Source organism: Balaenoptera physalus (genome assembly GCF_965194825.1).
Source record: "Balaenoptera physalus genome assembly, chromosome: 12".
In the NCBI taxonomy this organism is placed as follows: domain Eukaryota; kingdom Metazoa; phylum Chordata; class Mammalia; order Artiodactyla; family Balaenopteridae; genus Balaenoptera; species Balaenoptera physalus.
The window spans coordinates 59,512,141-59,537,090 of record NC_138897.1 but is presented as its reverse complement, the minus strand read 5'-3'; the positions used below and the strand labels follow the sequence as shown (position 1 = coordinate 59,537,090).

At 38.7% G+C, this 24,950-nt stretch overlaps 1 protein-coding gene and 1 long non-coding RNA gene across 7 annotated transcripts in view; one reads left to right on the top strand and one right to left on the bottom strand.

The window, feature by feature from the left end:
- The window catches only part of YES1 (YES proto-oncogene 1, Src family tyrosine kinase), a 76,704-nt gene that overhangs the window by 34,567 nt on the left and 17,187 nt on the right, over positions 1-24,950 (top strand). For 4 of the 5 annotated variants that reach the window (XM_082418707.1, XM_082418704.1, XM_082418708.1 and 1 more), the window contains exons 2-4: positions 15,170-15,442; positions 19,558-19,657; positions 23,085-23,183. In XM_082418707.1, the coding sequence (XP_082274833.1) occupies positions 15,178-15,442; positions 19,558-19,657; positions 23,085-23,183 (464 nt within the window). In that variant the 5' untranslated portion in view covers positions 15,170-15,177. Of the gene's footprint in view, positions 1-13,563; positions 13,647-15,169; positions 15,443-19,557; positions 19,658-23,084; positions 23,184-24,950 lie in introns of all 5 variants that reach the window. The other variant, XM_082418705.1, reaches the window with a different exon arrangement.
- The window catches only part of LOC309640269, a 44,374-nt gene continuing 28,558 nt past the window's right edge, over positions 9,135-24,950 (bottom strand). For both annotated transcript variants that reach the window (XR_014252146.1, XR_014252147.1), the window contains exon 3: positions 9,135-10,560. This is a non-coding gene — a long non-coding RNA (uncharacterized lncRNA). The remainder of the gene's footprint in view (positions 10,561-24,950) is intronic.

Below are 24,950 nucleotides of genomic sequence, written 5' to 3'. Positions count from 1 at the left end.
TTTGTTCTCTCTTGTCTGTGGGCTTTGCACATCCTGCTAGCTCTGCCTCTAAAAGACAGTCTCTGCTCCCTGATTTGCATACTTAAAGTCTAATTGGCTTTTTTGTCTCCCCCAACCCCAGGTCTGTGTTTGGGAAGATTAGCAGGTGGTAGGGAAAGCAGCTTGGGAAGGTAAATTGGGGAAGTTAACGTGGAATACCAGGTTAAGGAGTTGGGTTCTTATTCTGTAGGTAGTAGGAAGCCATTGAAAGATTTTTTTTTTTTTTTTAAATCATGTCATTGTGAAAGAGGGAGCTGCTTTTTTTTTTCCCTTTAAATTTTATTTATTGATTGATTGATTGATTGATTGATTGATTGCTGTGTTGGGTCTTCGTTTCTGTGCGAGGGCTTTCTCCAGTTGCGGCAAGCGGGGGCCACTCTTAATTGCGGTGCGCGGGCCTCTCACTATCGCGGCCTCTCTTGTTGCGGAGCACTGGCTCCAGACGCGCAGGCTCAGTAATTGTGGCTCACGGGCCTAGTTGCTCCGCGGCATGTGGGATCTTCCCAGACCAGGGCTCGAACCCGTGTCCCCTGCACTGGCAGGCAGATTCTCAACCACTGTGCCACCAGGGAAGCCCGCCATTGAAAGATTTAATCCTGGACGGTGTTCTAGACAGAGGTGTCCTTTATAAAAATTATTAAGCAGTTCACAAGTTAGAACCTCCTTGGATTGGATTAGAGGTTGAGAATCACTATAAATTATCCAATTATGAAGCATAGTTGCAGAAACAGATGATTAGGATCTGCAGAAAAACAGAGCAGGCATTCATTCATTTTAAAAACATTATTGATGCTTATTATGTTCCAGGCTCTGTTCTAGGTTCTGGGAATACTATAGAGAATGCCTTATAGATCAATAAGAAAAAGAGACAACCCTATAAAAAACTGAATAAGTGTTTTGAATAGACATTTCACAAAAGAAAATGGCCAGTAAACATACGAAAAGGTGCTCACTTTATTAATAATTATGAACATAAAAATTTAAAGCACGGTGAGAGACCACTACATACCCACCAGAACAGATAAATTTTAAAAGACTGAAAATGCCAAGTATTGATGAACATGTGAAGCAATGGCAACTCTCATAATATGCTGATGGGATTATATACTGGTGCAGCCACCCTGCAAAACTGTTCGGCAGTGTGTATTCTGTGACCCAGAAGTCTCCTGCAAGGTATATTTCCAGTAGGATGGTTGCTGGCAGTTAAGTATGTTTCTTAATCTGGGTGGTGAGTACATTGGTGTTTGATTTGTGCTAATTCGTCTAGCTGTACATTTGTTATATTTACTTTTCTGCATATGTGTTATACTTCAATAAAATTTTAAAAGATTTGCCCATTAGATTCTGGAGAGGAGAGCCATCATTATCCTCAAAGTCATTACCATTATAGCAAACATTAGTGGTTATTATATGCTAGGCACTGTTGTAGGCGCATTACATGTATTAACATTTAGTCCTCACAATAACTCTTGAGTCTTAACTTTTATTATTCCCATTTTACAGATGAGGAAACAGGCACAGAAAGGTTGAGTAACTTGCCAAAGCTCACACAGCTGCTGAGTGGTGGACTCAGACTTTGAACCCAGACATTCTGTTTCTAAAATCTGTTCTTAAGCACTGTTCTGTACATCCGATAAGCAAATAACAGAACAGTCTGTGCTGTCAGCGCTTATGTTTTATATAGTGATAAGTGCTATCAAGAAAAATAAAGCAGGTTAAAGGGGAATAGGCAGTACTTTAGGGAATGTTGTACTGCTGCTTTTTATAGGGTGGTCAGAGAAGTTCTTATTGAGAAGGTGGTAATAGTGCAAAGACCCGAAGAAGCTGAGGGTATGAGCCATGCCAGTATGTAGCAGAAGAGCTTTCCAGGCAGAGAAAAGAAGGTTCAGTGGCCTGAGATGGGAGTTGCTTGGCCTGTCTGAAGGACAGCAAGAAGGCCATGGGGCAAATAAGGACACAGTAGTGGGAGATGAGGTAAGAGAAGTAATGGGGGCTCTGTAGTAGAATCTCGAAGGCGATTGTAAGAACTTTGGCTTTTACTCTGAGTGCAGTGGAAAGTCTTGGACGGATTGTGGCACAGAGTGATGTGAAATGATTTGTGATTTATTTATTTATTTAATAAATTTATTTATTTATTTTTGACTGTGTTGGGTCTTTGTGGCTGCGCATGGGCTTTTCTCTAGTTGCGGCGAGCGGGGGCTACTCTTTGTTGCAGTGCACGGGCTCTAGGTGCACGGGCGTCAGTAGTTGTGGCACGCGGGCTCTAGAGCACAGGCTTGGTAGTTGTGGCTCACGGGCTTAGTTGCTCGGCAGCATGTGGGTTCTTCCCAGACCAGGAATCGAACCCGTGTCCCCTGCTTTGGCAGGCAGATTCTTAACCACTGCGCCACCAGGGAAGTCCCTGATTCATGTTTTAAAAGGATAGCTCTGTTACTTTGAGAAAAGCCTGTGAGGGTGTGCAAAAGCAGGAACAGGGAGACCATCTAGGCTGTTGGAGTAATTCCATGTTGTTGAATTAGTGAGAGATGGTGTGACTTCGACCAGATTAGCAGTGGAGGTGGAGAAAAGTTTTCAGATTCTGGATATATTTGTAAAATAAAGCCTAGGGATTTGCTGAAGAGCTGGATATAGGATGTGAAATAAAGAGATTAAAGGATACTAAAGAGTTTTTGTCCTGAACAACTGGAGGAACAGCATTAACATTTACTGATATGGGGAAGATTGCAGGAGCTGGTTTGGGGAAAAAGATTAGGAGTCTTGGAAATGTTAAATTTGAGGTGCTTTTAGACATCCAACTGGGGATATTGAGTAGATATTTAGAAAACTATTCTGGAGTTCAAGTGAGGAGACTTTGGTAACCGTCGATGTATAAATGGTACAGGTATTTAAAGATATGAGACTGGGTGTACCAGCAAAGGAGTGAGTGTAGATGGAGAAGGCCTGTGTTTAGATGTCAGGAGGTGAGGAGGGTGTGTCCTAGAAACTAGGTGGAAAAGGGAGGGATCCCTTGTGTGGACTGTGGCTGACTGGTTAGGTGAGACGAGGACTGAATTGATTTAGCAATGTGAAGTTAATTGGGGACCTTAGTGGGCAGTTTTAACGTAGTGGAAGCAGCAAGCATGGGCAGAAATCAAGAAAATTCGGATTATATTTTAAGTGAGTACGAGAAACATAGGAAAGTTAGAAAAAATTTTGCCAAAATAAGTGGGATGTGTGGAGAGAAAAGAAGAGGGAAAGTTGAAATGGACAGGATTATGAAGGCCAGAGGTTTGAAAAGAGAATGCCTGACCATCTTAAATATCTGGTAACATTTCTTATTGTTGTCACTACCTTATCAATCCTTTATTTCCTATAGCATTTTGAAACAAAAGGTTTTCGAGTACTCTAATTTATGTTCTTTTGGGGGATGACAAGACAGCCATATGAGAAATAGAAAGGGGCCATTTTACTTCTCTGCTTTTGAGAATTTGCCCCGTCAGCAAAGCTCTGTTGATGTTTTTAGTTCCACTCTACCTTCTCTTGCCCATTATCCAGGGAAGATGAGAAAGTACAATAGTTTAGGCGTGATGAGGGATCAAAGTAAAACTTTGCATTTGTTAACCCTCCTGACTCTACCCTCTGGTAATGGTTGGTGACTTAGTGGGGCTAGATCAGCATTACACATTAATCTTCCATATCTCTGACTTCCTTTCCACTAAAGAAAAAAAATCTAACACAGAAATTTGTTTCAGTTGGAAAAGTTTTTACTTTTAGTACATTTTGCTAAAATATATGTATTTTTACTAGGTACTAAAGCAAGAGCTTATGCTGAACAGACTAATCATTATGGTAACTTCTAGGCCCACAATCTCGTAAGGAGACCACGGGGTGAGCACCTGACGGCCAAGTCTGGTCAGCAGGTTAGGGCAGTGAGATAGCAACTTACATTCTTTTGCTTTTACTCTTCTTCATGCTAGTGCAAACTCAGAAATAAGTGAATTAGGCAGTGGCTCGGGGAGTTTGAGGAAACCTGGAATAGACCATAAATGAATCAAAATTATGAGTAAATAGGGGTTAGAAGTAGGGAACTGTTACCCCAGTAGAGAGTGAAGTAGTTGGTTGAAGCATCAGGGGTATGGAAATAGAGATGCTGAATCCACGTTATAGAAGGGAAGCAATAAGCTCCTAACAATAAAGCAATGATTACCCAGTATCAAGACCTGCATTCAAACTTGAACACCATCAGCCTTTTGGGATTAATCTGTATGATCAGGTTGTTCTGTAGTTTCTGATTTTTATGAGACTCTTGCCTCTTCCCTATTACCGTTTTTATGTTTAGAATAAAAACCTTCTTGAGTCCAAAAGAGCCTAACTCATTAAGTTGAGTATAAATTTTAGACTTACCAAGTGGGTACATAAATGCTACTTTAAAAGTTATTTCTTGAAATTAAAATAAAAATACCACAGAGCACTTTAACCAATTACAGTAAAACACTTAAAATGTTAATTTGTTTGAAAGTGATGATGATGATGATGATGATGGTGATGATGATTTTTTTGGCCATGTGGAGTGACATGTGGGATCTTAGTTTCCCGACCAGGAATCGAACCCACACCCCCTGCAGTGGAAGCGCAGAATCTTAACCACTGGACCGCCAGGGAAGTCCCTGAAAGTGGTTATTGTTAAGGAATAAGTCCATTATCTGTTATATAAACTGACTTAAATTTATTCAGAAATAATACTCTCTGTACTTTAATGATATTAAAACCAAGGAATGAAATGTTTTTTTAGGGATTAACTTTTAAGAACTTTTTTTTTTTTTTTTGGCCATGCCTCGCAGCACGTGGGACCCTAGTTTCCTGACCAGGGATCGAACCCACGCTCCTTGCATTGGAAGCATGGAGTCTTAACCACTGGACTGCCAGGGAAGTCCCCTTTAAGAACGTTTAAAGTGCCCATGGTGGATTTACCATCCTCACCACTCCCCCAAAAACAAAACACTGAAAATCTGGACCAAATATATGCAACAATTGTTTTCAGACATTGAACAACAGCAATACAAGACTGTGATCCCTGAAAGACAGGAAACAGATGAGGTAAGCTGGACAGTCACCTAATCACCCTAGCTTTCTCTAGAGGCATGGTCTGAATTGCAGAGCAGGGATAGGGATCTTGGGCAAAGGAGAGTGGTCTTTTTTTTTTCTTTTCTTTTTTTAAAAGTTTATTTTATTTATTTATTTTTGGCTGCATTGGGTCTTCATTGCTTGCGCGGGCTTTCTCTAGTTGTGGCGAGCGGGGGCTGCTCTTTGTTGCGGTGGCTTGTCTTGTTGCGGAGCACGGGCTCTAGGTGCGCGGGCTTCAGTAGGTGTGGCACGTGGGCTCAATAGTTGTGGCTCACAGGCTCTATAGCGCAGGCTCAGTAGTTGTGGCGCACGGTCTTAGTTGCTCTGCGGCATGTGGGATCTTCCCAGACCAGGGCTTGAACCTGTGTCCCCTGCATTGGCAGGCGGATTCTTAACTACTGCGCCACCAGGAAAGCCTGAGAGTGGTCTTTAATAAGTCGAGGAGATCAGAATTCATGGAGGCCAAGGCAGCTGGAAATTGCAGGGGAGAATTCCAGCAGAAAGACCACTATATAGAAAAATAACGCTAACAGTCTGCATAGGAGTCTCTCTGATTTTTTGCTGAATTCTGGAAGGTACCTGCAGAATGTGAAACTGTAAAGCCAGGCAAAGAGCAGTTTGTTGTTGTGAGCTGGTGGCCCTTTGAGATCACAGAGGGTTGGGAGGCATTTGAGGTTTTACCAACTGGAGGGGAAAAAGTCCTTGTTGATTACTCTGGACTTCTAATAGAAACCTTGAAAGGGCTGTGGTGCTAGACTAGATTAATAAAGGAATATTATAAACAACTTTATGCTAATATAAATTTAATAACTTGGGTGAATTGGACAAATCTTGAAAAAGTTACCACAGTAACACAAGAAAAATCAAATATGAGTAGCCCTGTATGTTAAAGATATTAAATTTGTAATTGAAAACTCAAGTCCCAGATGGCTTCACTGGTGAATTCTTTTGAACATTTTAGAAGTAATACTAATTTTAACTCTTTAAAATAATAGAGGAGGAAGGGAACATTTCCCAGCTTATTTCATGAGGCCAAAATTATCCTGATACCAAACACAGACAAATTAGAAGAGAACTAAATAGCGATATCTCTTTGACTATAGACATAAAAACATTGAACAAAATATTAGCCTTTAGGAATATATTAAAAGGGTAATATATCATAACCAAATGGGTTTTATTCCAAGAATGCAGAGGTGCCAAGGTGGGGTTAATACTCAAAAATCAATTAGTTTAATCCACCATATCAGTTGAGTAAAGGAGAAAACCCATGCGATCATCTGAGTAGATATATAAAAATATCTGACAAAATTTAACACCCATTCATGGCAAAAACTCTCAGCAAACACAGAATTAGAAGAGAATGCCCCTCAGCCTAATGAAGGTCAGCTACAGTCTTACAGCTAATATACTTAATGGTGGTAGACTGAATGCTTTTCCCTTAAGATCAGGAAGGAGGCAAAGATGTTCTCTCTCCTCACTTCTATTCAGCATTGTACTAGAGGTGCTAAAGGAGAGTAAAAATGTTTATTTGTACACATGACCTTGAATATAGAAAACCCTATGGAACTAAAAAAAAAGCTATTAGAACTAAGATGTGAACTTATTATTATTAGGGTCACAGGATATGAGGTCAATATATAAGTATCAAGTATATATATTATTAATATATTAATATATGTTTATATAAGTGATGAACAATTAGAAATAGAAATAAAGTAATACCATTTATAGTAATAACAAAAAACCATGAAATGCCTAGAGATAAGTTTAACAAAAATTGGACAAGACCTATCTATACACTGAAAGTTGCAAAACATTGCTGAGAGAAATTTTTAAAGTTCTAAATAAATGGAGTACTGTATTCTTGGATCAGGAGATCAATATTTTCAAGATGTCGGTTCTCCCCAAATTGATCTGTAGGTTCAATATCATCCCAGTCAACATTCCAGCAGGCATTTTTCTAGAGATTGACAAGCTGACTCTACAGTTTGTATGGAAATGAAAGACCCTAGTGCACAGGCAAACTGCAACTTCCAGGCCAAATCTGACCCACTGCTTGTTTTTGGAAATAGTTGTATTACAACATTGCCACACTTAGCACTTATGTATTGTCTATGCACTAACATGCTTTTGCACTAACATGGTGGAGTCAGGTAGTTGTGACAGAGACCATTTGGTTTACAAAGTTTAAAATGTCTATTCTCTGACCCCTTTCAGAAAAAGTTTGTTGACCCCCTTCCACAGAGTATCCAAAACAATTTTGGAGAAGATAAAAAAACCCTAGAGGACTTATTTTATCTAATTTCAAGACTTACTGTAAAGCTATAGTGATGAAGACAGTGTGGTAATTGACGTAAGCATAGACATATAATATAAAACAATGGAACTAGCAGTATAGAAACAGACCCATGCATTTATGACTAATTGCTTTTTGACAAAGGTATCAAGATAATTCAATGGGAAATGGATAGTCTTTTCAACAAATGGCAGCTGAAGAACTGTTAAAAATATGGGATCTCAGACTTCACAACATATACAAAAATCCACTTAAAATGGCTCAGTAGGCCTGATATAAAGAGCTAAAACTTCTGGTGAAAACAGGAGAAATTCTTCTGGTGAAGAATTCTCAATTAGGACATAGCACAAACCATAAAATTAAAGCTTCTTAATTGAGCATCAAAATTAAAAATCATGTTCAAGGATACTGTTATAAAAGTGCAAAGGCAACCTATAGGTTGAGAGAAAATATTATATTTGACAAAGAACTTGATTCTAGAATATTAAATAATATAATAAATAGTATTATATTAGTAAATATTCTTGTTTCCAGAATATATTAGAAAGAAGACAACCCAATTAAAAAATTGAGTTGAACAGATACTTCACCAAAGTAGATATGAGTAGCAAATAAGAACATGAAAAGATGCTTAATATCAGGTGCTTAGTCATTAGGAAAATATAAATTAAAACCTTGACAATAGCACTACACACCTAAAGAATCAACTGACAACAAATGTTGATGAGGATGTAGAGCAACTGGAATTCTCATTTTGTTGGTGAGAATGCAGAATGTTAAAGCTGCTTTGGAAAAGTGTTTGCAGTTTTTTATAAAGTTATACTTCCCATACAGCCCAGCAGTTTCCCTCCTAAGTATTTACTCAAATGAAATGAAAACTTGTGTTCACAGAAAAACCCATGTGTATGTGTTCATAGTGGCTCTATTTGTGATTTTCAAAAACTGGAAACAACCCAAATCAACTGGGGAATGAATAAACAAACTGTGGTATATGCATACCACTCAGCAGTAAAAAGGAATGAACTAAAAAAAAGGGGGGTGGGGGAGGGGAATGAACTGATACTGCAAAAACATGGGTGGATCTCAAATGCATTATGCTAACTGAAAAAAGCCAGAATCAAAAGGCTACATGCTCTGTGGTATCTGGAAAAGGTGAAACTGTAAGAACAGAAAACAGATTAATGGTTGCCTGGGGTTGGAGGGAGAGGTTGACTACAAAAAGTGCATGGAGGTGTCATGGGATGGCGGTGGGGATGGAACTGTTCTTTATCTTCATTGAGGTGGCAGTTGCACGACTGTATGTATGTGTCAAAACTTGCAGACCTGTACACTAATGAGTGGATTTTACATATTTATGCCTTAATTTTTAAAGATAGGGTTTTTATTTATTTATTTATTTATTTATTTATTTATTTATTTATTTATGACTGTGTTGGGTCTTCGTTTCTATGTGAGGGCTTTCTCCAGTTGCGGTGAGCGGGGGCCACTCTTCATCGCGGTGCGCGGGCCTCTCATTATCGCGGCCTCTCTTGTTGCGGAGCACAGGCTCCAGACGTGCAGGCTCAGTAGTTGTGGCTCACGGGTTAGTTGCTCCGCGGCATGTGGGATCTTCCCAGACCAGGGCTCGAACCCGTGTCCCCTGCATTGGCAGGCAGACTCTCAACCACTGCGCCACCAGGGAAGCCCCTAAAGATAGGGTTTTAAAAGTGAGAAACTGACCTATTGATGTAGTAAGATATGAAAGAATCATCATTGCATCTTAGTAACCATGCAGTCTTAGATTGCCATTGGATCTAATCTGAGTGTAGAAATAATACTGGATTTTAGAGGGCAGGCTTGAGATTGAAATGCTCTTGATAGCATTGGCAAATTAAATGGTGGTAAAGGTGTTTGGCAGTTACCTAAGTGCTGACCATTGTTTATATCAGTGAACTAAAATCAGTGATTAATCAACAGTTCTAATGATTTTGGTAATGCTCATGTTGTAAATGTGTGTGACATCAATTCAGCCATATGAATTTTATATTGTCAGCTACCTTTGATATCAGTAGATTTCAATTGTCAAAGCTTTTTAGATAGAATAAAAAGTCAAAGAGCTGTGTAGACTATTTGGATCATATCCAAACCCAAGTAAACATGTGATGGGTTTCTGAGAGGGGAAAGAAAGACTTAGAAGTGTTGTTGAGAATGTGGAGAATGAATTCACATTCACTGCTGGTGGGGATGCAAAATGGTACAGTCACTATGGAAACCAGTTTAGCAGCTTATTACAGTAACTTAACCTTATATGACCAAGAAGTTCCATTCCTTAGGTATTTATGGGGAGAGGGGGGAGAGGCACATATCTACCCACCCAAAGACTTGTATGGGGATGTTTGTAGCTGTTTTATTTATAATAGCCCCAAACTGGAACAACCCAAATACCCATCAACAAGTGAATGGATAAACAATTATGGTATATGATGGGGTTCTACTTAGCAATAAAAAATTAATGAACTACCTACATATGCAACAATATGGAAGTATCTCAGGTACACAATGCCTAATTAAAAAAAAAATGCCAGACACAAAAAAGACTATAGTATTATTCTATTTATATGAAACTCTAGAAGAGATAAATCTATAGTTAGAGAAAACAAATCAGTGATTTCTTAGGGCTGGGGTTGGGGATTTTCCCTATTGGGAAAAGGGTACAACAGAATCTTCTGGGGGTGATTGGAACCTTCTATATTGTAATTATAGTATTGGTTGCACAGTTACAGACATTTGCCGAAACTCATTGAACTGTACACTTTAAATGGGTGCATTTTATTGTATGTAAATTATACCTCAAAGTTGTTTTTTTTTGGGGGGGCTTCGTTGCTGCATGCAGGCTTTCTCTAGTTACAGCGCACGTGCTTCTCATTGTGGTGGCTTCTCTTGTTGCCGAGCATGGGCTCTAAGCGCACGGGCTTCAGTAGTTGTGGCTCACGGGCTCTAGAGTGCAGGCTTGGTAGTTGTGGCGCATGGGCTGAGTTGCCTCACGGCATGCAGGATCTTCCTGGGCCAGGGATCGAACCTGTGTCCTCTGCATTGGCAGGCGGATTCTTAACCACTGCGCCACCAGGGAAGTCCCGAAGCTAATTTTTTTAAAAAAGAACATTTTAGGAAAGAATATCTGATAGTGTCTAAGGGAAGAAGTTTCTGTAATCTAAATTTTAAATTCATATTTCTCAGAAAATCTTAAAGTAACAGTAATATTCAAATTGAGGTAAAACCTTGTTTTTCAGCAAATATTCATGCACCTTATACTCAAGCAAATATCTATATGAAATCATTTGCTTAAAAATTGAATTTTACTTTTATAGACTATAAATTTTACAGTCTTAAGGATAGCTCAGATTTATGTAAATACTTTGAGAGAAGATCTATTTTTGTTAAGCTATTGAATCTTGATATGTTGAAAAGGATTTAATATATTAACCATTGTCATGTGATTTGAATAGTTTATTATTTAAGATCCTTCAGCTGCAAGTAACTGAAAACCAAACAAGAAAATTGACTTTTACAGTAGATATTTATCTCACATAGTAAGATTTCTGGAGCTAAATTGTGTTCTCGGGTTATTATAGGGTTATATAGTTCAGTAACTGAGCAGCAGCTTCAGGGACCCAAGTTCCTTTCATCTTTCTGCCCTCCCCTTCTCATTATGTTTGTGTCCTCCTTTCACATGGGTGCTTTGTAATCTCAGATTTAGGCATCAACAACAATAACATCTAGGGAATGAAAATGGAATATTTCTGTCTTGTATTCCTTTTTACAAGTGAGGAAAACTTCCTAGGAGCCCATGCTCATGGCTTACACAGTTAATGGCAAAGGGATAGGACCAAGAGTGGCTTAAATCAGTCATTATTTACTCCCTGGGGCTGGACAAATGAAGGAAGGTGAACAAAATCAGGGTTTTTTTTTATCAAAGCAGGATGGCTGTTGAGTAACCAAGTGTCTGCCGAATTAGATTACGCCAAGACTGTGAAGGAAAGGATCTGTGAAGTAGACAAAGAAATCATAGAAAACGTTTTGATACAAAGTATATGTTCCCAGCTCATGAAGATGTTGCATTCCAGAATTCATCATATTTTCATGGCCTAGTCATTAATTTATTATTCAACTTAACTGCGCTCTAACTTTTATCTTCATGATGCTAAGAAATGCTCTTGTGAAAGTCATCAGTGAGCTCCTAATTAGTAATCAGCTTGCCTTTTAAAATCAGTTTAAATGCCACTTGATTTCATGTTGGTCTTTACCATTATTAGTCATTTTCTTCTTGAAAGTCTATTTCTCTATTCCCACTGTATTATTCTACTTGTTAAAAATGTATTAAATACTCCAAACTAACAAAAAGAATTATATCTATTACCTACGTTTAACACATTAACATTTTTCTCTATTTGCTTCATATATCTTTTAAGAAAAAAAAAAAGTGCCACAGATACAGTTGAAACTCTTCCCCAACCCTTTCCACTATCTTGAAGTTAATGATTATCCTTTCCAATTGTGTTTTTGTATTTATGAAAGCGCTCCCAACTCTTAATTGCTGCTTCTTAATTTCCTTGCCCATCTGTCCCTTATCTGTTCCCTTATCTGTATGTGTCCTGCAACACTGTATTAATTTTTCACACCCCTCCAAATCTGTGCCTTGGGTGAGTTTTATTATCTCCAAAAGGTGTGGTTACACTGGGAAAAAATTTTTAACTTTTCTCTGGTTTCTACCTCTTTCTGAGTTTTACACTTACTGTCATTCCCCACTAGACTTCTCAACATCATGCCCCACAGACCCCTAAAACTAACATCTGAAACTCAACTCGTTGGTCCAGAAAAACCTGTTTCTCTTTTCTCTACCTCACGGTGTTACCTTCCACTCAGTTCAAACTAGAAACTTTGGAGTCATCCAGTCCCTAGCACGCACATAGTAACTACTTTTTAAAGTGTTCGGTAAGTTGTAGGGACTGAGTAAATGACTCCTTTTTAATGTCTCCTCCACCCATACCCAGCTGATCACCTGGAGTTGATTATTTTACTTGGTGTGTACCTCTCATTTCCCCTCATCTTCGGCCCCAGTATTCCTGCTTTTGTCCTGCCTCACATGGGTCATGGCAGTAGTTTTGTAACTTGACTAACTGCCGCCATTCTTTCTTTCTTTCCACTCTATAATTTGTCCTTTTACCACAGTTATTCTAAAACACATATTTTCTGCTATTCACCTTTTTAAGAATCTTAACTTTCCAATGCTCCCTGGATAAATCTAAAAGTTATTGCTTAGCAAATAATCCTCTTTGTGTGTAATTTTGCATTTATTGATTGATTGATTGATTGTCGTGCCGCGCGGCTTTTGGGATTTTAGTTCCCCGACCAGGGATGAAACCCAGGCCCTCAGCAGTGAGAGTGCGGAGTCTTAACCACTGGACCCCCAGGGAATGCCCTAAAAATTTGCATTTATTAGAAGACTGGGATGATTGGACATATCTTCATATGCTAATTGGCCTTTCATATTTCCTTTGTGAATTGCCTGTTGGTAGGCTGTCCTATTTTTCTAAGGGGCTTATATATATGTTTTTTAATGTGTAAGAGTTGTCTGTATTAAGAACGTCAACCAGTTTTCATATGAGTACATTTATGTGTTGAGAGAGCAAGTAAGAGCATGAGCAAGTGCAAAGATATCCTCCCTACTTCTCATGTCTTTAGTGTCACTTAAGAGTTTCTGTGTCCACATCTGCACCCCCCCCAACTTAATCATACATCTCTTAGTCTTTTCCTTTAAGGTTTCTACTTTTACGCTTTAAAGGCTTTTCCAACTGCTAGATTATGAAACAGCTTACCTTTAGTTTTTTCTAACACATTTAGAAGACCGCTTTTTATATATTTAGCTTATTATTATTCTCTCATAGTGTTTTCAGTAGATATTTAAGTTTCCAGTCCCAGTCATGTTCCAATCCTGTGCTTTATTGTCACGTCTTCAGAATATACCTGTTTTAAGATCGATGTGAAAACCTTCCAACTTTGAGTTTCTGAGACTGTTTCTCTTTTAATATTTATAGCTACATTTGAAATCAATATTATATAGTTGAGTTTGTAAAAATGTTCAGTCTTTCAGAATTGATGAAGCAGTCATCTTATCACTCACCTACTTCCTTTTGAATGCTGTAAAAGAAGGGAAATACTGTAAAAAGTAAGTGAATTAGGGGAATTCCCTGGCAGTTCAGTGGTTAGGACTCTGCACTTCCACTGAAGGGGGTGCGGGTTCAATCCCTGGTTGGGAAACTAAGATCCCACATGCCGTGCGTCACAGCCAGGAAAAAAAAAAGTGAATTAATGAAATCACCATTAGTTCTTCTTCAGGAAGTGAATGGAATAATGCAGATTTTGTAATATCAGTAAACATACTATATGCAAGTCATGTTGGTAGGCTGTACAGTATATAAGAGGTGAGAAACTCTTGCTTTTTAAGAAGTGTGTTGCCAGTGACTTGAGGGTAGGCTGGGAATTGGCAAAAAACAGGATGCAAGTGAGAGTCTCGTACAAAAATCTCTCCAAAAGTACGTTACAAGTTTTAAGGAAGAAGGTATTTTACCAGTTATGGAGACAGCCTGAATGGTAAAGTAACATTTGTAATGACCCTCAGTGAATGGATAAATTTTAGCAGGTAGAGATGTGAGGAGAGTATTACTGACAGAGGCACTTTTAGGAGGGAAAATGCAAAAATGGGAAAGCACAGGGCATATGTATTGGGGAAACAGGAATTTTTTCTCCATGTGTGCATAAGATAAGTGAGGAAATGATAAAGTGGGAAAGATAAATTGAAGTCCAATTTGGCAAGCATTGGGAGTGTGTCCATTGGTAGGGAAGGGAAAAAATGTAGAGATGCATTGTCCTGTGTAGTAGCCACTAGCCACATACAGCTGTTGAGCACTTAAAATGTGCTTGGTCCAAATTGAGATGTAGTGTAAGTTTAAAATGCACTCCAGATTTCTAAGATTTAGTACAAGAGAATATAAAACATCTCATTAAAATTTTTCATATTGATGACATGTTGAAATAATTATATTTTAGGTTTATTGAGTCAAATCAAATATATTATTAAAATTAATTTTACCTGTTTTTATTTTTAAAATGTATTTACTAGAAAATGTAGAATTATATGCATGGCTCAGATTATATTTCTGTTACACAGTGCTGGTATAGGTAGAAGGAAAACAACCAGAATTTGCTAGTACCCACTATGTAGAACCAGAGATTGTCTAGAAGTTGTAAGAAATTTAATCCTTATAGAAAACCTTATGAAGTAGGTGATATTTTTGTTCTCCTTTTTCAAGTAACTGAGGTGCAGAGAAGTTAAGTAACATACCTGCAGTCACTGCACTAGGAAGTAGGAAGCTAGGATTCAAACTCTGGCTTCTGGCATCAGAGCCCATGGTTTTCCCAGTACACTGTGGCATGTTGTCATTGAACCATTAAAGGAGATTGAGCTGGAGAATGACATGATTGGAATGATACGTTAGCAGAATTGTAATAAAGATAAATGAGGTGGAGAGACTTTATTTGCAGCTGTCTAGGTTCTTTGTGGTTTGTTTTGTTATTGTTAACTTATTTGCAGGGGAAAAATGCCTCGTTTAAAGTCAACTATTGAATTGCACCTTTTGAAGTATGCTTTATGTTAACTGCTTCTCAAAATTTGCCTTATCACCTTTGTAGGTTTGATAATGGGCTGCATTAAAAGTAAAGAGAACAAAAGTCCAGCCATTAAATACAGACCAGAAAACACTCCAGAACCGGTCAGTACGCGTGTCAGCCATTATGGAGCAGAGCACACTGCAGTGGCACCCACATCCTCCACAAAGAGCACATCTGTTAATTTCAGCAACCTTTCCATGACACCATTTGGAGGATCCTCAGGGGTGACACCTTTTGGAGGAACATCTTCCTCGTTTTCAGTGGTGCCAAGTTCATATCCTGCTGGCTTAACAGGTGAGATTTAAATGGACAATCCTGTTGTTGGTTTGAGAATGTGACCTTGGGCAATACATACATAAAGTTTGCCTGCTGTAAGAGAAATAACTTACTGGGGGACTATTAAAATAAGTTTATGTGAAAATTAAAGTCTCCAACATAAATTCAAGTCTTATTGTATACATGGATATTATTTTGGGAAATTTGGTAGTAATCTGATGGTGGTTGTGTACTGGGTTATATAATTAATTATTTCACTAATTCATTTTTCAAATAATTAGTGAGTGCTGACTGGCAGGCACTGGAAATACAAAGATTAAAAACGTATACCCCAAAGGGAACCCTCCTGCACTGTTGGTGGGAATGTAAATTGATACAGCCACTATGGAGAACAGTATGGAGGGTCCTTAAAAAACTAAAAATAGAACTACCATATGACCCAGCAATCCCACCACTGGGCATATACCCTGAGAAAACCATAATTCAAAAAGAGTCATGGGGCTTCCCTGGTGGTGCAGTGGTTGAGAATCTGCCTGCCAGTGCAGGGGACACGGGTTCGAGCCCTGGTCTGGGAAGATCCCAAATGCCGCAGAGCAACTAGGCCCGTGAGCCACAATTGCTGAGCCTGCGCGTCTGGAGCTTGTGCTCCGCAACAAGAGAGGCCCGTGCACCGCGATGAAGAGTGGCCCCCGCTCGCTGCAACTAGAGAAAGCCCTTGCACAGAAATGAAGACCCAACACAGCCAAAAAGAAAGAAAGAAAGAAAGAAACTTTCATTAAAAAAAAAAAAAAAAAGATTCATGTACCAGAATGTTCATTGCAGCACTGTTTTACAATAGCCAGGACATGGAAGCAACCTAAGTGTCCATCGACAGATGAATGGATAAAGAATATGTGGCACATATATACAATGGACTATTACTCAGCCATAAAAAGGAATGAAATTGAGTTATTTGTAGTGAGGGGGATGGACCTAGAGTCTGTCATACAGAGTGAAGTAAGTCAGAAAGAGAAAAATACTGTATGCTAATACATATATATGGAATCTAAAAAAAAAAAAAAATGGTACTGATGAACCTAGTTGCAGGGCAGGAATAAAGATGTAGCTATAGAGAATGGACTTGGGGACCGGTGGGGGAGGGGGAAGCTGGGTCGAGGTGAGAGTGGCATGGACATATATACATTACCAAATGTAAAATAGATAGCTAGTGGGAAGCAGCCGCATAGCACGGGGAGATGAGCTCAGTGCTTTGCGATGACCTAGAGGGGTGGGATAGGGAGGGTGAGAGGAAGGCTCAAGAGAGAGGGGATATGGCTGATTCACTTTGTTGTACAACAGAAACGAAGACAGTATTGTGAAGCAATTATACTCCAATAAAGATCTATTTTTAAAAAAACGTATACCCCTCCCTCCTGGGGACTTCCCTGGCAGTCCAGTGGGCGTAGGTTCGACCCCTGCTTGGGGAACTAGGATCCCACATGCCGTGCAGCACGGCCAGAAAAGAACAACCCTGAAAAACGTATACCCCTCCCTCTGGAACGTTACAACTTCTGAGGATTGTAAAGTGCTAGCCATTATTAAAGTATTATAGTAGTTACTTGATAAACATTAGGTAAATGGCAGTTTCGTGATGATAATACAGTTTTTCTATTAGATACTACTGACTGAAAAAAGAAAAATCCTGAGGCTCAGTGTTTAAATGATTTTTTTTTCAGAGTCACAGATAATAAGCAGGAGGGCACAGATTTAATGCCCTATTCTAGAGCTTCATTTATTACCCTACAATATCCTTTCAGAGAACAGCAAGAAGTGATGGCCAACAACCTTTTATGGAGGCAGAAATGCTCTAAAAACGTAGTCAGAAACTTTAAAAAGAGAGATGGTTCTTTTGTGAAGGGTCCCCTATCGGGATGCTTTTCCCTTGAGTAACAAAGCACAACTGGCTTTAAAAGGTAGGGTGAGCTCCAGGATTCCTTGATCCAGCAGTTCCTTTATGTCATCAAGGACTCGAGTTTCTTTGGTGTCTCTCTTGCAGCCCTTGGAGTGTCCACTTTATCCTTAGGCTTGGCAAAACAGCTGCCAGCACCAAATTGAGCAACATGAGGGGACAAAAGAAGAATCTCTTCTACAAGCATGGACTATAAATGTGTCCCTTCACTCTGCTCACCTCCAAACCAAAAATAGTGACCAGAGAATGTCATACACTAATTCTGTTAGACTGTTCATTTGAGAAGTTATGGACATCAAAGAGTCAATTATAGTCTTAATTCCAGCCCCCTAACTCTAAATACTTCAATAATAGTTGGTCATGATGGTACTTCTCAGTCACCAGTAAAAGTTTATTTTCAGGATTATATGTTCTGGAAAGATAGTAATCCAAAATGATTAAATGTTGAGAAGACATACTTGAGTTACCTAAAGCAGTTTATTTACGGGAAATAGTCCATTCATGGGTATTAATTTATTGATGAGTGTCTGTGTGCCAGGTATAGAGAGTTGTAAGCAAGAGAAACAAGATTTCTGCCCTAATGGAGTTTACATTATAATGAGGGTTGGATAATAATTATAGAAACAACTAAACAGGATGATTAATGGTTCATAAATACTATGAAGGAACTAACTAGAATGATTGGCAAAGGCCCTTTAAATGATCAAGGAAAGCCGTCTTGAGATGAAATCGTTTGAGCTGAGGTTTGATTGATGAGAATGACCTAAATATGTGCATAAATGGGAAAAAGAGCTTTCTGGGAAGAGAGAATAACAAATGCACTTTAGGAGGTACAGATGGACTTGGCAGGTTTGAGGACTAGTATGGGCAGAGGGTAGAATTACATGATATGCAGTTGAAGAGTCAGGATTTTTCAGGACCTCATAGACTATAGTAAGAAGTATGAGTTTTATTCAAAGCTAGAAGGAAGTTATTGAAGAGATTTCAGTAAAGAATTTGCACAATTGAATTCCCTTTCTAAAAACTTCCTTCTGGCAGCTGTGTGAAGGGTGGATGTAGGGAACCAGATATAGAAGTGAGTTAGGCTATTACTTTCCCAGTAAGAGGTAACAGGGACTTGGATTAGGGTGGAAGCGCTGAAAATGAAAAGGAAGTAGATAAGGTACTTTAGAGGTAGAACTGACAGTGCTGGTAATGGACTTGGCTTGAATACCTGACTGGTAGTGTTCGCTGAGGTAGAGAAGACTTCAGTAATACTTCAGGTTAGAGGAGAAAAGTCAACACCTTTGTTTTGTACCTAATAAATTTTAAATGCTTGATAGACATTTGAGATGTCAAATAGGTAGTTAATATATGACCGGGCCTCAGGGGAGAAGCCAGATAAATGAGATTCTGTTCTTTCACTTGCAGATAATAGTTTGGCTATTTAAGTTGCTTATGTCTTAAGCAACTACATACAGTGCTTTATATGACACAGTTATTTTTGGAATTTATAATCCATATCAGCCATACCATTTAATTTCTAAGAAAAACATGCTGTTTTTATCTTTGTGTTAAATATAATAAATAATCTTAATAAAACCCTAGTTATTACTGTTAATTAGTCTTTTTTTAAATTAATTTTTATTGGAGTATAGTTGATTTACAATGTTGTGTGCTGCTGTACAGCAAAGTGAATCAGTTATACATATACATATATCCACTCTTTTTTAAGATTCTATTCCCATATAGGTCATTACAGAGTATTGAGTAGAGTTCCCTGTGCTATACAGTGAATGATTAGTCTTAAGGATGGAAATGTTCACTTATTGTTTTTAAGAAATTGAGATGATCAATGCTAGTAGTTTATAATACTCGTTAATGCTTTTTCTGCCAAAGAATTGATTTGAACTTTGTCTTTTCAAGCTAGAGATGTTGCAGCTATGAATCAAGATTTAAAATGTCTCTCTGGGTCTATAGAATTTTAGAATTTGTAGAGTACAGTAGTCTCATTGAAGGCCTTAAGATAGCATCTTAATAACTTGAAAACTTCAGCGACCCAAATCTCCAACTTTTAAAAATAGATTCTGGAGACCAGGAAGAGAACTATGCTTAAGCTTTTTTTGTTGTTGTTGGCAATGTTTTTAAATTTCTCTGTTGTTAATTTGTCTATATAATTTACCTTGGTCTTTTTTTCCCCCAATAGGTGGTGTTACTGTATTTGTGGCCTTATATGATTATGAAGCTAGAACTACAGAAGACCTTTCATTTAAGAAGGGTGAAAGATTTCAAATAATTAACAACACGTAAGTGTTACGAACATTTTACGAGGGTGAAGTACCAACGGTAGCCTACTTTACACTGAAACCACTGAGCTGGTTGATGATTCAGAGACGAGAGTAGTGGGGCGTGGGTCTCTGCCCACTGGATTGGATGATACATTTGGTTTCTTTAGACACACGGCATAATACTACTGCCGGAGCCAGAAGTTATGATTTCTACAAATTGTGTTACTGTGGTTCTGCCATAAACAGTAGAGATTTAAGAGTGAGGATTGAGGGAGTATATGTAAATAAGTACCTTACTTAAAAAAAACCTTTATAAAGATATTTCTATGATCCCATTTATCTAAGTACTAGATGATTTAAAGATCTTAATCTCTTTCTCTTAAAAAACCAAACTAAAAAGGCTAAGGAATTCCTGCAGTCCCAAACATGACCATGTTACGTTGCTGTTTCCTTATGTGACTCTCAGACTTCTTGTCATTTAGTGGGCCACCATAGAAAATTCAGTGCTTGTTACGGAAAATAGATCCCATAAGTTCATTAGCAGGCACAGCGACCACTTTGTAACTTCTCAGAATAGACATTTATGGTCTCTTTGCGTCCAGTCATGTTTCCTTCCATCCTTGTTCCCACTTGCTACCAGTTATCTTTTGAGAACATGAAATATGATTCTGTCTCTCGGCTTTAAAATCCTTCAGTAGCTACTGGCTGCTGTCAAGATAAAACAGCAATAAGAGCAGGCATCATTCAGTGAGCTTCTTCCCCTTCCTCACTCCACTGCCCAGCCAGACTGAATTACTTATTTATGATTCTGAATACACTGGGGGTTCTCCCCTTCTCTGTGCTTTCACACATGCGATTTCTTTTTTCTGGAATGTAACTTCTTGTCCCTCCACTTTTCTTCCTTCGTCTGGCCAATCCTATGCATCCATCAAAGTGTGTATTCCTGTGTCCTTTCTCAAGGAGGCCTTTTTTGATATTCTTTCACCTTTCCTGCCTGGCCTAGTCCCCACCTCCTGCTGGATTTGGTGTCTCTCTTACATGTTTACATAGTAACCTGTGCAAACCTCAATTGTAGTTGCCATCACAGTTTTGAATTATAATTTATCACTTGCCTATCATCCTTTTAGACCAGTGGTTCTCAGCATGGGGGCAGAATCACCCAGGGGACATTTGCCCATGTCTGGAGACATTTTTGGTTGTTACATCCATGGTGCTACAACTGGCGTCTAGTGGGTGGAGGCCAGGGAAGCTGCTCGGCATCCTGCAGTGCACAGGACGCCCCCCCCCCCCCCCGGCCCACCACAGAGCATCGTCCAGCCCAAAGTGTCAGTAGTGCCGAGGCTGAGAAATCCTGCTCTAGACGGAGTTACTTGAGGATAAGGACTTTTTACCTGTTTCTAGCACACCCTATTGTAAGGTCTGTTACTTAAAAGATGTTCAGTGAATGTTTGAATGAATCAGTGAATGATTATCAGGATCAACGTTTTCAGTTTGTATATCTGAAAGTACTTAATGTATACTAGGAAGCTACAAGCCAAGTATATGAGTTTGTAAACATTTGAATTACGAAAGGATTTTCCATTTCATTTTTTAAAGATCAAATTCACCTCAAGCATTTATAAAATTTCAATGTAGACAAAATATTTTCAATACTTATCTCTGGTAAAGCAAAACATGCATGTAATCTATAGTAGCAGAGCCCATATGTCTTCCTCATTGCAGATTGATAATATACTCTCCTTTCACATTAATTTTGGAAAAGTCAAGTCTTATCTATTACAAACTACATGTAGTTCTCATGTTCTGAATTGATTTTAGTCTTATTTGGATATTCATGGGTAACATTCTTGTAAATATACTTTATTCCAGGAATTAAATTTTTTTATTATTGCTCATTGCTAATATTTTGGTTACAGTAGTTCTAGGGCATCTGAATTTTTTCTCCTAATATGATAGAAAGAAACATTGTAATTTTATGCATTGTTAAAAAGAAAATCATTGGGACTTCCCTGGTGGCACAGTGGTTAAGAATCTGCCTGCCAGTGCAGGGGACACGGGTTCGATCCCTGATCTGGGAAGATCCCACATGCCGGGGAGCAACTAAGCCCGTGAGTCACAACTACTGAGCCTGTGCTCTACAGCCTGCAAGTCACAACTACTGAGCTTGCGAGCCACAACTGCTGAAGCCCGTGCACCGCAATAAGAGAAGCCACTGCAATGAGAAGCACGCACACTGCAACAAAGAGTAGCCCCCACTCGCTGCAGCTACCGCTCACCACAACTAGAGAACACCCTCGCGCAGCAACGAAGACCCAATGCAGCCAAAAAAAAAAAAAAAAGAATAAAAAAATTTAAAAAAAAAGAAAATCATTTAGCAATAAAAAAAGAATGAGCAACTGATAAATGCTGAAAAAATTATGCTGAGTGAAGGAAGCCAGTCAAAAAGACCACATATTGTATCATTCCATTTATATGAAATGCCCCCACAATGGGCATATCCATAGAAATAGAAAGCAGATTAGTGGTTGGAAATGGTGGGGGAGGGGTGGGATGGGAAGTAACTCTTAATGGGTACAGGGTTTCTTTTGGGGGTGATGAAAATGTTCTAAAATTGATAGTGGTAATGGCTGCAAAACTCTTAAATCTTAAATGGGGGAATTTTATGGTATACAATTTTGTCTCAGTAAAGCTTTTAAATGAGAAAACATTTCATTGAAACTGAGTAATCTGAAAGATTTGCTTCCCAAATTGTTTTATTCAGCATAGTTTATTGTCTTAGGTTGAAAGGTTAGGTTACGTAAAAAAGAGATTTTGTAACTAAAATTAAAGTGGGTTCTTTTGTTTATTTTTCAGGGTTTTTGTTTTGTTTTTTGGTTTGAAGCAGAGGTAATGCAATTGTGATTTTGCTTGGCCTTATTCCCTTAATTCATGTAACCTATTTTTTTTTTTTTTTGGCTGCGTTGGGTCTTTGTTGCTGCGCGTGGGCTTCCTCTAGTTGCGGCGAGCAGGGGCTACTCTTCGTGGTGGTGTGCAGGCTTCTCATTGCGATGGCTTCTCTTGTTGCCGAGCACAGGCTCTAGGCACGTGGGCTTCAGTAGTTGCAGCACACGGGCTCAGGAGTTGTGGCTTGCGGTTCTAGAGCGCAGGCTCAGTAGTCATGGCGCACGGGCTTAGTTGCTCCACAACATGTGGGATCTTCCTGGACCAGGGATTAAACCCATGTCGCCTGCATTGGCAGGTGGATTCTTAACCACTGCGCCACCAGGGATGTGCTGTAACCTATTTTTTTAATATTATTCTTCGAGTTTAATTCTTGATCAAATGAATGCATAAATAAAAATGGAAGTAATACTTCTTGTCTATTTCAGATACAAGATGGCACTGCAATAGATCGTGTCCTGAGCTGTGGTCTACTTTGTGGTAATTGTTGTTTTATGTGTTGCAGGGAAGGAGACTGGTGGGAAGCAAGATCAATTGCTACAGGAAAGAATGGCTATATCCCTAGCAATTATGTAGCCCCTGCAGATTCCATTCAGGCAGAAGAGTATGGCACTGCTTCATATTTTATTAATTATTTTGATTTTTAAAATGTCTTAATGCACATTCTACTTAGCCACAACTTTACACACACACAATTACATACCAGTCTTAATACAGCCAATGTATCATATTAATAGGAGATGTTACTTGAAAATTAATAATTAATGCCATAGTATTTGCTTACAGTAGGATCATAAATGAATCTGCATTTATAATACTGCATTATGCCTAGTCCCTAGCCTTTATTTTTTCACTTTAAAATAATTGCATTAACCCTTTTTATATTCTGCAGACTCTTTCACTTCAAAAATTTATCCTCCGTTGATGTTATTGTGTCAGTGTTAACTTCTTGACTTAGGTGCTTGCTCCATGGCTATGGAGAGAGAGTATCTTTGTCTTTTAGGATGTACACACTGAAGCATTTAGAGGTAATGATTCAGCATATTTGCAACTATCATTCAGTTCAGAAGGAAATAAACACACCCGCACAAACATACACACACACAGGGAAAGAGAGAATGTGACAAATCAAAATTAACAGGAAAGCTAGGTGGAGGGTATATGGGAGTTCTATGTACCATTCTTACAACTTTCAAAAAGTTAAAGTTCACCTTCAGTGACATATTACAGGCATACTCGGAGATATTGTGGATTTGGTTCTAGACAGCCATAATAAAGCAAATATTGCAGTAAAGTGAGTTGGTTTCCCAGTGCATATAAAAGTTATGGTTACACTACAGTGTAGTCTGTTAAGTGTGCAACAGTCTATGTCTAAAAAAACAATGCACATACCTTAACTAAAAATACTTTATTGCTAAAAAATGCTAACCATTGTCTGAGCGTTCAGCAAGCCGTAGTTGTTTTGCTGTGGAGGGTCCTGCCTCCATGTTGGTGGCTGCTGATGGGAGTGGTGGCTGCTGAAGGCTGGGGTGGCCGTGGCAGTTTCTTAAAATAAATCAACAACGAAGTTTGCCACATTGATCGACTCTTCCTTTGACTCAGAGAAAGGAACACTTAGAGACCACTGTAGGGTTATTACTTGGCCTAATTTCAACATTGTGTATCTCAGGGAGTTGGGAGGCATGAGGAGAGGGAGTTGGGGAAACAGCCAGTTGGTGGAGCAGTCAGATCACACACAACATTTATCAGTTAAGTTTGCTGTCTTATGTGGAAGAAAATGTTTGAAATACTGCAAGACTTAGCAAAATGTGACACAGAGACGTGAAGTTATTAGCAAATGCTATTGGAAAAATAACTCTGATAGACTTGCTTGACCAGGGTTGCCACAAACCTACAATTTTTAAAAAGACTCAGTAAAGCAAAACACAATAAGATGAGGTATGCCTGTAATTTTATGTCAAAGCAGGTTTATCTGGGATCCATAAATAATACATCATCTTCATATCACAGCACTTAACCCAGCATCCTGCACATAGTAGGTGCTCTATCAATATTTGTTTGCTTTTTTATTAGTGATGTGTAATTTGTCTCCATAACTCTGTTCTGCTTTGGCACTTGTTACTTTCCATTTTGTCCTTTGGTCTTTCTTCTCCACTATTCTGTGGCTCCCCCTCAGCAAAAATTGCATTTTTATTCACAAAACTGTATTAAATAAACCCACACTAATTTAGAGTCCCTAATAATTTGGATATGGTTTACTTGCATCTTACTAAATACAAATGATCACACTGTTAACAGAGAACCACTTTTACTCTTCCTACTATAATCTTAATATTTTCATCTGTCATTGACTAAAAGGCTGTCATTGTTG